This window comes from Lithobates pipiens, unplaced genomic scaffold (assembly GCF_037356315.1).
Source record: "Lithobates pipiens isolate NorthernLeopardFrog02 unplaced genomic scaffold, aLitPip1_a1.2 Scaffold_37, whole genome shotgun sequence".
Lineage (NCBI taxonomy): Eukaryota > Metazoa > Chordata > Amphibia > Anura > Ranidae > Lithobates > Lithobates pipiens.
The window spans coordinates 5,195,374-5,209,468 of NW_027507825.1; the positions used below are offsets into that span (position 1 = coordinate 5,195,374).

Sequence of the window (14,095 nt, forward strand, 5' to 3'; positions counted from 1 at the left end):
TGCTGGGCACAGTGGGAGCATTTGATGGCACAGTGGCAGCATTTGATGGGCACAGTGGGAGCATTTGATGGCACAGTGGGAGCATTTGATGGCACAGTGGCAGCATTTGATGGGCACAGCGGGAGCATTTGTTGAGCACAGTGGCAGCATTTGATGGCACAGTAGCAGCATTTGATGGGCACAGTGGAAGCATTTGGCACAGTGGCAGCGTTTGATGGACACAGTGGCGGCAATTGATGGGCACAGTGGCGGCATTTGATGGGCACAGTGGCAGCAATTGATGGGCACAGTGGCTGCGTTTGATGGCACAGTGAGGCCGCGTTTGATGGGCACAGTGGCTGCATTTGATGGCCACAGTGGCGGCAATTGATGGGCACAGTGACTGCATTTGATGGGCACAGTGGTCGCAATTGATGGCACATTGAGGCTGCAATTGATGTTTTTTTCCCAATTTTTCAGTTTGTTTGTGCCCCCAAACATTTTGAGCACCAGCTGCCTTTAACTATGTCCGGTTTAGAGGTTCATGATGGGACAGGGAGAAGTTCCTGCTTCCTGCTGCCATTTCTTTCCTCCTCCCCCTCCCTCCTCTGCACTACATTTCTGGAGTGGAGAAGGTGGGGCATTTGGTGAGGGTGGATGGGTGAATTACGCCATTACGGCCAATGCGTGGAGTTATGGCGCATGCACGGTAGCACATCCGCTCAGGCAGTGTTATATTTCTGGTCTGAGGACGCTGGAGGTGGTGCAAAAGAGGTGGTTTTGGCACAAATCAAATCCTATTTAAACAGGGTGTGTGTTCACCCTAATAGGTGACTAAACAAAGGTATATCTTGGAGCAGTAACTATCTTCTCTGAAACACTGATATAAGATCAGCTGAGCCTGCTTTTATAGGTATTGTGTATCTTTCTATTTTTGGTTTCTGAATGATTGAATACACAGTTCAGGGGTTATTATAGGATTTGAATTAGAATGTGTTTGCCCTTTCTATGTCATTTCAGACTTATTCACCTTGAATTTAGTTATCTACCTTCACTTTGAATTTTAAGCGCATTACATCAAATAGACAGGCAAGGTGTGTCTGTGTGGATATCTTTGGTTTCATAGATAAATCTGTCAGTTTAAAGCAGTTGTATACCCACAGAAAAAAAAAAAAAATCTGTAAGGCAAAGGCATAATGAGGTAGTATGCAGTGCATACTAGCTCATTATGAAATACGTACCGTAGAATGAGGTTCCCATATCGCAGGCTGGTCCATGCCGAGGGAGCTGACAATTTGCCCTTGGCGTGTCTTTCGGGTTCGTGGCTCTGGCACTGTGAGTGACCGGAGCCACAATGACATCACTCTCTTCTTCCTGGCCAGCAGCGCCTGCCGGACCTTCAGCCAGGCATTCACAGCACATGCGCTGCTCATGTGCGGCTGCATGCAAAGTGAATATCTTATAAACCATACAGGTTTAAGAGATATTCATTGTACCTACAGGTAAGCCTTATTATAGGCCTTATTATAGGCTTACCTGTAGGTAAAAATTGTAAAAAATGGGTGCACAACCACTTTAAGATGCCATTTCCTTTCCCCCTTTGATCGGCTGTGTCTGTGGCTCCATCTCGGGTTCCTCAGTTTGTATCATGCATCCAGTGTTTCTGAATACCATCTTTTACCTATGTTTTGATTTGCCACACTGGGAGAGACTATAGGTTTGCCTATTGGATCCTCCTGAGACAAATTCTGCTTTACAATCATTGTGTATTATTATTATGACTAAATACGTGTAACTTTCAGCAAATACCAGAATAAGACGAACCATGTATACAGAAATATATGCATTAGGTGTATATTATGTATATTTTTCTTTCTCTTCCCAGCAACCTTCTCTAACTGCACACCTTGAGACCCTGAAGAAGCCAAAAAGTTGAAACATGTTGGGATGAGCTATCCTTCCCTATTGTGATATCTTGATGTGTTACCATGACTACTTGTGAAATATCAATATAGATCTCATTATATATTTATAGGGAAGGACCGCTATCTTTAGGGGTGACTTGGTTGAAATATGGGCTATGGAAGTGTTTCATGGTTTTAATGGGGTTTATACCCCAATACTATTTTTTAACTTGTTTTGTAATAAAGAATCTTTTTAACTAAATGTTTATGTATTGGTAACCATTCTGTTTCAACGCCTTTAACCACTTCAATACCAGGCACTTTTGCCCCTTCCTTCCCAGCACAATTTTCAGCTTTCAGCGCTGTCACACTTTGAATGACAATTGCACGGTCATGCAACACTGTACCCAAACTAATTTTTTTATAATTTCTTCCCACAAATAGAGGTTTCCTTTGGTATTTGATCATCACTGGGTTTTTTATTTTTTACTAAACAAACTAAAAATGACCAATATTTTGGACAAAAATAGTTTTTCTTAGTTTCTGTCATAAAATTTTGTTTTCCCCTTCACTGATGGGCACTGATGAGGCGGCACTGATGTGCACTGGTGAGGCGGCACTGATGGGCACTGATGAGTTGGCACTGATAAGGTAGCACTGATGGGCACTGATGAGAAGGCACTGATATGTAGAATTGATGGGCACTGATAGGCGGCACTGATGGGCACCAATAGGCGGCACTGATATGCACCACTGATAGGCAGCACTGATGGGTACTGATAGGTGGCACTGATGGGCACTGATAGGCAGTGCTAATTGGCTGATTATTGGTACATCTGATGGGGCTGTGCTGATCATCAATGTGCTGATTATAAGCACAAACCCCCCTCTGACAGGAAGAGCCGCCGATCGGCTCTCCCTGTCAGTGCAAACTGAGGAATGACGTTTACCGCCACTTCCTGGTTCACACAATGATCAGCTGATCATGTGGTGAGAAGCCTCTGACACGCCAGCATGTTATCTTGCTGAACATGATGTGACGCCTAGTCAAGATAACAGAACCACTGCCTGGCCGTCAATCTGCTATAGGCCAGGCAGGACGTGGTTAAAGTCCCACCTTTCCACATGCTTTCTTTGTTTTTTGGTGTTTATAAATATTTGGGGTGTGGAGTTGAGTTTTCAACTGAGCTCATGTTCTCTTTTTCCCAACACTAGCACATGGTTTCTTTTTCAGTATCACGTGGCTGCAGTCACCAAGCTGTCATTTTTTTAATTCTTAGGTGTGTTTATACAGCAGTCTGAAACCGCTGGGAAGCTGTCAAAGCCAACAGCCAATCATAGTTGGTAGTAGACATGTGCAGAATGTAAAAATGTCTTTTGTTTAGTTTTCATTAAAATTTGTTCTATTTATCAATGTTCTAACGAATTCCAACTTCAGAATGATTAGAATGATTAGATTACGGATCAGTCGAAAAACGATCAACCGATCTGAATTCTGTATGAAGAAATAGCTAGTTGTTAAGCAGTGGGCAGGGAAGCCAGCTGCCCACATCCTTAACAACCATGAGTCATCATCTGTCAGCGGGCTTCCCCACTAAAAGATAAGTGTAAAGAAAAGAATTCAATAGAAAAATGTTTAAAAAAATGGCGTAGGGTACCCCCTCCCCAGTCCATACCAGGCCCTTCAAGTCTGGTGTGGATTTTAAGGGGAACCCGATGCCAAAATTTATAAAAATGGTGTGGAGTCCCCAAAATCCATACCCCTCCTGAACAATACCAGGCCACATGCCCTCAACATTGGGGGGTTGGTGTTCGGGGCAGGTGTATGGTGGATGGGGACAAGTGCATCCCCAACAATCCTGGGCTGTGGTTTTTGGGGTCTACGGGCAGGTGGCTTATCGGAATCTGGAAGCCACTTTTGACAAGGGGGTCCCAGACAACCACAGCCCAGGGTTGTCGAGAAGAGGCCCTTGTCCCCATCAACATAAGGACAAGGTACTTTGGTTCTGTGCCTCTCCACCCCAAAGCACACCCTTTTCCTGACCTGCTGGGCTGCATGCTCGGATAAGGGTCTGGTATGGATTTTGTGGGGCCCCTACATAATTTTTTTCTTTATTTTTTTAATAGCCGGGAATTGTAATTGTATTGTATTGTGTGAATAATTTTAAATGGGATTTAACTAGTTTTTTTCTTTAGAAATGTCAGTTTTGCTGTAGCATGTTCGGTATATGCAACAAAAATGTGGCACATTTAGGTGACCCCCCAGTCATGATATTTAAAGGAATTTTTCATTTTCATTGTTGCACTTTAAGCATAATTAAAATCACTGCTCCTGAAAAAAAAACGATCAATTAAATAAAAACATGTCCCCCAGACCCCATACCCCTGTTATGGCCAATTTATTGCATATAAGCCTTCAAAATGGGCACTTTCTGTTTGGTTCCCATAGACTTTAATGGGGTTTGCTGTTCAGGTTAGAGCATTTCTCCTGTTCAGGAGTTCTGCTGCGAACCAAACAGGAGGGTGTTCAGCCCATACCTAATCCAAGTATGACCTCCTATAATCTCATCTATTTTACTAGTTACCAGACCAAACTGAATATCAGATTTTAGCAATGTTTTATGAAACTAATATTTCATGGTTGATAATAGAGTGTGATCCAAGAATTAGATGACAGTCTAGAATTGGCTAAAAACTGAGATAGAAAGAAGATCCATATAATTATTTATTATTATTATTTATCATATTTATATATTGTTTATGTGTTGTGGATATAAAACTGTCCCAGAATATTATTGTCTCAGTCAGTCCTGTTATACTCACTGTAATTTCTCTATCCGGCTTGTTGTCAGAGCTTCCATCAGATCCCTGAAATGAGGACCCTCTAGATTGTTCTGAGACAGGTTCAGTGTCCTCAGTGTCCGGTTATTTCTTATTACAGATGCCAGGTGGGGGCAGGAACTGTCTGTCAGGTGATTATACATCAATCTGTAGAAGAAGAGAAGAATGTTACCACAAAAAAATGAATTTCTCCCCCAGAAATTGAATTTTATAAAAAAAAATATTATAATAACACCCCAATATTGTCATCCATGTGTAGATGTGATATCTCCATACACAGGATGACCACAGAATAATCATTTACATGACTCATAGACATGTGCACTGCCAAAATATTAGTTCTTTTTTGTTTCATTCATTTTTTTTTTTTCAGATCATTTGTTATGGTCGAAATTGGTTAATTTGAATAAATGTATTAAATTCGAAGATTCGGAAATTAGAAAATTCAGAAATTCAAAAATACAAAATAATAACTATTAAATTATAGGTGATGGAATTTCCTTTAAAATTTGGCTGTTAGACAACATAACGAATACAAATTTATCCGAAATTACGAATCATCCGAAATAACCAATGCCTCATCTAAACGAATCGAACGTAAAAAAAAAGAATAATAATAAATAATAATAATAATGTTTTTATTATTATTATTTTTATTTATTTATATGAATTTGTTATGTTCCATTCATTTAGATGCAGCATTCATTATTTCTGATAATCTGTAACTTTGGATAAATTCGTATTAGTTACTTTCACTAATGAAATTCCAATACCTATAATTTAATAGTTAGTAATAGTAATTATTAGTTAGTTATTATTTCAGATTTTCAAATTTTCAGGCTTTCTAATTTTCAGATATTCTTTCTTATTTTCAGATTTCCAAATTTTCGATTTTCGGATTTTCAACCCCCCCACCGCTGCCCAATACTGGGCTGGTCGCTCAGCTCCTCAGCAGTGGGTTGCCTGCTTCTCCCTGTCAGGACTGGAGCATCTGTGAGTCTGTGACCGGGATAGTGAGGCAGAGTGGGCTCTCTGTTCTCCCTCCTTCTCCGGGCAGCAGCATGAGCCGAGCAGGAGATCAAAGACACAGAGCAGGCTGTATGTACATTCTAGTTCCTCACCCTTCTGTCTGCAGCAGGGGTGAGGATTAATAAAGCAGAGGCAAGACTGAGCAGCTTTCACGGGGGTGCTGAGTTGCAGGCATTTAGTGTGCAGTAACCTCTAGCAACTGAATAGTCAGTGTCATGTAGTAACCTCTAGCAACCAATCAGCGAGAAGTAATGTGCAGTAATCTCTATCAACCAAATGGTCAATGGTAATGTGTAGTGACCTCCTCAGAATATTTTTTTTCTTGTTTTCCTCCTCTACAAGTGTGATACGATTCAAGAATTACCCAACATTCCAGGATTAGCTATTTACTGAGACAAAAAGGAGAACCATATAATTACTTTATATTATTTTATTGTATCATATTCATATATTATTTATGTATTTTGGATATAAAATTGTCCCAGAATATTATTGTCTCAGTCAGTCCTGTTATACTCACTGTAATTCTTCTATCTGGGTTTTTGTCAGAGCTTCCATCAGATCCCTGAAAGGAGGACCCTCCAGATTGTTCCCAGACAGGTCCAGTGTCCTCAGTGTCTGGTTATTTGTTATTACAGATGCCAGGTGGGTGCAGGAACTGTCTGTCAGATGATTAGAGGACAATCTGTAGAAGAAGAGAAGAATGTTACCAGAAGAAAATTAATTTCTCCCCCACGAATGAATGTAACTATTCTCTACATCAGTGTTTCGCAACTCCAGTCATCAAGGCGCCTCAACGGGTCATGTTTTTAGGCTTACCATTATTTTGCACAGGGGATTTGATCAGTTTCACTGCCTTAGTAATTACCACAGCCGTTTCATCTGAGGGAAATCCTGAAAACAACACCTGTTGGGACACCTTGTGGACTGGGGTTGAGAAACACTGCTCTACATGAATGGAACTCATTTCACTTTCCTGGAATCATTCATATTAAATCACTTTATAAAACTCCAGTACATAGAATTTTATCAGAAAAATATTATAATCTACAGTGGGTGACTGTAAAGAGAAGGCCTTTTTATTAAATACTTTCTTCGGTTCTGTGTATACAAAGGAGCATGGGGCAGCTCATGTCCACAATGGGGGTGGTAGTGACACAGCCCCAAATGATCCACAATGACTCATAAGTGATCTGGTCCAGAAATATTTGGACAGAATAAAGGTGCAGAAAGCACCTGGACGAGATGGCATCCACCCACGTGTCCTAAAAGAATTGAGCTCTGTCATTTCACAACCATTGTTTCTAATATTTAGGAACTCGTTAATGACTGGAATGATACCACTGGATTGGTGTAAGGTCAATGTGGTTTCTATATTTTAAAAAAGGGGTCAAAGTCTTTGGATTCATGAAAGACAGAAGCTGTCAAACAAATCTGATTTATTTTTATGAGGAGGTAAGTAAAACCTTGGACAGAAGGGTGGCTGTGGACGTGGTATACTTGGATTTTTCAAAAATGTTTGACACAGTTCCCCACACACGGCTCATGTGTAAGGTAAGGTCTACAGGCTTGGAAAGATCCATTTGTAAATGGATAGAAAACTGGCTAAAAGACCGAATTCAGTAGTGGTTAATGATTCTTTCTCTGAATGGTCTAAGGTTATCAGTGGTGTACAACAAGGTTCAGTGTTGGGACCCTTACCTTTTCATATATTTATAAATGATATTGGGTCTGGTATTTCAGTGTTTGCAGATGACACTAAGCTACGCAGTGGAATAACGTCCTTACAGGATGTCTCTAATTTACAAGCCAACCTCAATGTTTCACTGGGCAACTATGTGGTAAACAGTATTTTATGTTGATAAATGTAAAGTTTTGCACTTGGGAGCTAAGAATATGCATGCATCATACATACTAGTGGGAGTACAACTGGGGGATCCATAGAGGAGAAGGATCTGTTTTTTTTTTGTAGATCATAAGCTTAATAATAGCATGTAATGCCAAGCTACGGTTTCCAAAGCAAAGTCCTTTTTTGTATAAGAGAGGTATGGACTCCAGAGAGACAGACGTCTGTACAAATCATTAGTAAGACCTCATCTGGAATTTACAGTTTAGTTTTGGGCTCCAGTTAATAAAAAAGGATATCGGAGAACTGGAGAAAGTGCAAAGAAGGACAACGAAACTGATAAGAGGCATGGCGGAGCTTAGCTATAAGGAAAGATTAAAGGAACTGAATCCATTTGCTCTTGAGAAGAGGAGATTTAAGCCCCGTACACACGACCGGACTTTTCAACATCCAAAGTCTGACGGAATGATTCCGGCAGACTATTCGATCGTGTGTGGGCTGCAACGGACTTTTGATTCGCAAAAGTCTGACAGACTTTAGAAATGAAACATGCTTAAAATTTTTCCGCCAGAACTCTGCCAGACCGAGTTCCTACCGAAAAATATGCTCGTGTGTATGCTATTCTGACGGACTAAAACCGACCCTAGGGCAGCTATTGGCTACTGGCTATGAACTTCCTTATTCGAGTCCAGTCGTACGTCATCACGTTCGAATCCGTCGGAGTTTGGTGTGATTGTGTGTGGCCAAGTCCGCTCATTTGGAAAGTCCGTCAGAACTCTGTCAGAACTCCGTCGAAAGTCTGTCAGACTTAATCCCTCGAAAAGTCTGGTCGTGTGTACGCGGCATAAGGCTCCTTTTACACTACCGCAACTTCAAAATCACGCAATTTTGCGTCCACGAGTTTGAGGTCTGAACTCACATCAAAGTCAGACCAAAATAGTGCAAGTACTACTTTGAAGTCAGCATGAGTTGAAGTCGTACTAATAGGAAGGGTTGTCATTGGAAATCATGAGAACGACTTTTCATGTGGCAAGTGTGAAAGGGGCCTAGGGGGGATATGATCAACATGTACCAATACATTAGTGGTCCATATATTGAACTTGGTGTTGAGTTATTCACTTTAACCACTTCAATACCGGGCACATTCCTCCCTTCCTGCCCAAGCCAATTTTCAGCTTTCAGAACTGTCGCTTTTTAAATGACAATTGTGCGGTCATGCTACATTGTACCCAAACTACATTTTTATAATTTTCTTACCACAAATAGAGCTTTATTTTGGTGGTATTTGATCACCTCTGGGTTTTTTTCATTTTGTGCTAAACTACTTTTGAAAATAAATATGTTTTCTCCTTCACTGATAGGGGACATTGATATGCGGCACTGATGGGCACCCATAGGTGGCACTGATGGGCACTGATAGGAGACACTGATGGGTACTTATGAGTGATACTGATGGGCACTGATAGGTGGCACTAATAGGCACTGATAGGTGGCACTGGTGGGCATCCCTGTAAAGGCATCATTGTCAGGCATTTATGATGGGCACCCTGTGGAATCATATATGGGCACTGATTGGCATACTCATAGGGCAAAGATTGGCATCTCTGGTGGCCATGGCTGGCATGCATGGTGGTCATCAGTGGTGGCCATACCTGGAGGTCCTGGGTGGGCATTCTGGGGGGGGCTACACTGATAATCAATGGGTGCATATCCCCCATCAGGAGAGCAGCCAATCGGCTCTCCTCTACTCGCATCTGTCAGACGCGAGTGAGGAAAAGCCGATAAACAGATTTCCTGTTTACATTGTGATCAGCTGTGATTGGACACTGCTGATCACGTGGTAAAGAGTCGAGACTCTTTACTGAAATCAGTGTAGTGGTGTGTCAGACTGACATGCCGCACCACCACCCGGACGTCACTTTGCTATAGGTCAGGCGGGAAGAGGTTAAGGTCATCACAGATGAGAAGGGGGCACTCTTTACATCTAGAGGAAAAGAGATTTAATCTCCAGAATCCAGAAAGGTGTCTTCACAGTAAAAGCTGTGAAAATGTGAAATAGACTCTCTGAAGAACTAGTTCTCTCCAGCTCAGTAGATTGTTTTAAGAAAGGCCTGGATGTTTTCCTAAATGTACATAATATAACTGGATACTAACATGTATAGGTAAAGTTGATACAGGGAACATCCAATTGCCTCTTGGAGGATCAGGAAGGAATGCCCCCCCCCCCCCCCGAGCTAATTGGTTCATGCTTTTTTGGGGGATTGAGGGGGTTGCCTTCCCCTGGATCAACTGTGGGTATAGGGTTGTGTATATGGAGGTTTTATATTTGTATGCTCTGCTTTTTTATTTCTCTGTTGGTTGGACTGGATGGACTTGTGCCTTTTTTTAATAAGTAGAGTTTTCTATCGGTTTTTCAACATACAGTAAGTTTTACTGTACTTTGTAATAAAGAAAAAGATCAAGGAGTTGTTATACAAAGGAGATATTACCAATATAGCTAATAGCTCGTATCCAGTGCCTTACTAAGGATACAGTCTGTAGATAATAGGAAAGGCATTAGGTCAAGAGAACTCACTGCAAATGGCATCCACATGTACAATATACAACATACATCAGAGGAGGTCGGTCCCCGGGTTACAAACATCCAACTTATGAATGACTCCTACTTACAAATTGAAGGAGACAAGAGGAAGTGAGATGAAATCTACCCCTAGGAAGGGAAATTCTCTCCTGTAAGCATTATCAAAAATGTGTCTCCACTAAAGCGTTATCACCAATCCTCGTTTTCACACCAACCCAAAATATTCAAAATCCATTTGTCTTTGGGACAGAGAAATCTTCTGAACAGGGGCACAGACAGCAAAACAAATGTTACAGGGGTGTTAACTCTTCCCTATACTATGCAAAAAACAAAATTTTTTTTGGTGGAGCTGCACTTAAAAAATGTATATGTTCTGACTTACAAACAAATTTGACCCTGTCTTGTTTGCAACCCAGGGACTGCCTGTGTTCCGAAAAAGTTGTAGATCATATGTAATTAAGATGGTGGGGGGACCTGGGCTTGTCTGTGCAGCTGCCAATAAGCACTATGGAAAGTGCAACATATACAAACACACAAAACACAATGGCAGCGCTCGGTGCCCACATGGGTTCATTCACTGACAATGAAAGGTATTCCAAAAGGAGAGCTTTTGGATATATAAGTTGGGTTTCTTTATTACCAAATGGCCTCAATGAGGATCTAGAGATCCACGATATTTTTTTACTTATATCTCCGTAGCTTGTCATTTCTTCAGTCCCCATATTGTTATATTGTCATGTCTGTTTTGCTTTCCTTTTTTTAACTGTTGCTTATTGATAGTTTTCCATTTTAATTTTAAATTCCTTTTTAACCATTTGTTAGTATTGGTCACATCAGTAGGTCTACGTATAGTGCTATGATATTAGATACATTACTTAATTATTCCTTTTTTGTGCCATAAAAATGTATTTTATCATTATGATATATTACTTGTATTTGTAATAATTTTGAGCTTTGCATGTAACTGATGTGAATCCATTTATGTCAGACAACATGATCAGAGCATTTAAGGATTAAAGGGTTAAGCAGTATCCAGGTCTGTGAACAGCTCTGCCCACTCCCCGCCCCTCTATTCGCATATAACTGGCTAAAATGCTCCTGTTGCCAACCTCCCTGCGACCTGACTAAGCACATGCTTGAGAAACACGTAGTTGCAGCAACAGTCAAGCTTGCGTTCCACGCTAGCACTCCCAGGCATCCATTGGTATTCTCCCCGCTGGCCCACCGTTACGTCACCCAGACGCACCCCACCTGGCATCCACTTTTGGACAGGCACTCTACAGCAGCCCCTACCATGGCACTGGATGACCTCATCCCTTTAATGCTTGGAGATGTTGACTGGGTATCATTGGCTTTTTAATCTCTATGTCTGACAATTTTTAATCACTACTTATGATTCTTTTCCACATGTTGTGGACACTGAATGAATATACTGATGTGTTTTTTTACTCATACATTGGCCTGGTTTATGTCACTCCCCAGGTATACCTATTTATGCAGTCCACTGTGACCACTGAGTGCTGGTATGGGTTTTAAGGGTAACCCCTATGCCGAAAAACGGCGTTGGGGTCCCCCCAAAGTCCATACCAGACCCTTATCCGAGCACTTCCGGTGGGGAACTTCCGGTTGAGGGTGGTTTCCTGGGGAAGGTGGACAGTAGGGTATAAAATAGGAAGAATGGAGGCATATGGCAGCTTCCTGATGACGCAATAAAATTTGTGAAACGTGTAGAGGCTGCTGGGAACTCAGTTTCATCACTTCTGGTATTACGAAAACGAGGCTTGGAACGCACTCGGAGGCTGTGGGATGCACGCCGCTACTTGGAGGGGATAGGAGCGATAGGGTGATAGACCTGAACCCCATCCCCACGTACACGGCTGGACATGCTTGGTGTCGGCATAGGCACAGGCACATGTGAGTTTAAACTTTGCTTTTTTACCTTTTAAATAATTTTTTGATTATACACTACACTATGATGGCTACAGTATTCATATATCTTTATGAGAAACAATTAGCACAAGAGGTTCCCATATACTGCCTGGAGAGGCTGTTGGTGAAATCCCTAAAGGAGTGGTTATCCTAAGTGAACTAAAGGCGCATATACAGATTTAATCTGATAAGTGGCCATTGTGGCAGGTGGTGGTGAAGTCACTCGTTTGGTGGATAAAAGAAGCACTTTATAAAAGAAGCACTTTATACAGGAGGAATGTATTGGCACTGGAGTGATCACTCACTTAGGACATTCATTCTGCACTGGAACTAATTGTTTTTTCTGTCTATATACATTTTCTGTTTTTTCCTTTTTTTAGTGTTTTTGAGGTATTGTTTACAATAATGAATTGCACTTTATATAGCAACATAGAAGATACATGCTCTTATTAAGGGTGGAGTAGGGATGAGCCGAACACCCCCCGGTTCGGTGCGCACCAGAACTTTCGAACGGACCGAAAATTTGTACGAACTTTAGGACCTCATTGAAGTCTATGGGACTCGAACTTTCAAAATAAAAAGTGCTAATTTTAATGGCTAATATGCAAGATACTGTCCTAAAAAGGGTTTGGGGACCTGGCTCCTGCCCCAGGGGACATGGGTCAATGCCTAAAATGTTTTTAAAAATGGACGATTTTTCGGGAGCACTGATTTTAATGACGATTAAAGTGAAAAAAAAAGTGAAACATTCCTTTAAATATCATGCCTGGGGGGTGTCTGTAGTATGCCTGTGAAGTGCCATCTGTTTCCCGTGTTTAGAACAGTCCCTGCACAAAATGACATTAAACGGAAAAAAAGTCACTTAAAACTGCTTGCGGTTTTAATGTTATATCTGGTTCCGGCAATATGGATGAAAATCATTGAGGAAAAATGGCATGGGTAGCCCCCCTGCCCATTACCAGCCCCTTTGGGTCTTGTACGGATATTAAGGGGAACCCCATACCCAATCCATATTAAAAAAAGGAAAGGCGTGGGGCCCCCAGGCACTATATACTCAGAACAGCAGTATACAGGCGGTGCAAACAAGACAGGGACTGTGTAGATTTGTTGTGTTAAGTAGAATCTGTTTGTATTTTTAAAGTGTAGCTCCAGTCAAAAAATCTATTTTTAAGCTTTTTGGAAAACATAGGGAAGGGTTATCACCCCTGTATAATTTGTTTTGCCGTGGGTCTTTTTTCATCTCACTTCCTGTTGTCTCCTTCCGTTTGCAAGTAGGAGACGTTTGTAAGTTGGATGTTTGAATGTAGGGGCCTGCCCTATATGCACTGCAGAAATGGCGGAACAAGGTGTTGGTGTTGCCACAACATTGTAAACCCTCAAAGTGACTCTTGGTGGGCGCTGGAGCGCCCTGCTGTGAGCGATTATATCAAGAATTGTAATTTCATGCCATTGTTGAACAGTGGGAGAAAAATTGACCTTTGGTGGTTGTGGTGCTGGTGCCACAACACTATAAGTCCTCACAGTTACTCTCGATGGGCACAGGAACAGGCCCTGCTGTGAAATATTGTATCAAGAATTGTAATTACATGCCCCTGTTAAACAGGGGCTGAAAAATTGGGCCTTAGGCACTGGTGCTGGTGCCACAACACTGCAACCTCTCCCATATACTCTAGTTGTAGTGCAGGAATAAGTCCTCACAGTTACTCTCGATGGGCACAGGAACAGGCCCTGCTGCAAAGCATTGCATCAAAAATTGTAATTAAATGCCCCTGTTAAACAGGGGCTGAAAAATTGAGCTGGTGGCATCACCCATAACCAAAAATGTTCTTCCAACATATCAGCGGAGGAGGAAGAGGATAGACAATCAACATAACATGACAGTCACTCAGCATCAGCATAGGCAGTCTTGAAGGGATGTGATATTTAAAAAAAAATAAAAATTATTCGGTTACATCAGCTTCAGGTGCTTGGTAGCTGTGGGTGATC

General features: G+C 41.6%; 1 protein-coding gene across 4 annotated transcripts in view; it reads right to left on the bottom strand.

Moving 5' to 3' along the window:
- LOC143956503 (NACHT, LRR and PYD domains-containing protein 3-like) overlaps nucleotides 1–14,095 on the bottom strand; it is a 202,852-nt gene that overhangs the window by 60,577 nt on the left and 128,180 nt on the right. For all 4 annotated transcript variants that reach the window (XM_077466704.1, XM_077466705.1, XM_077466702.1 and 1 more), the window contains 2 exons: nucleotides 6,274–6,438; nucleotides 4,707–4,871 (listed from right to left, as the gene is read on the bottom strand). In XM_077466704.1, the coding sequence (XP_077322830.1) occupies nucleotides 4,707–4,871; nucleotides 6,274–6,438 (330 nt within the window). The remainder of the gene's footprint in view (nucleotides 1–4,706; nucleotides 4,872–6,273; nucleotides 6,439–14,095) is intronic.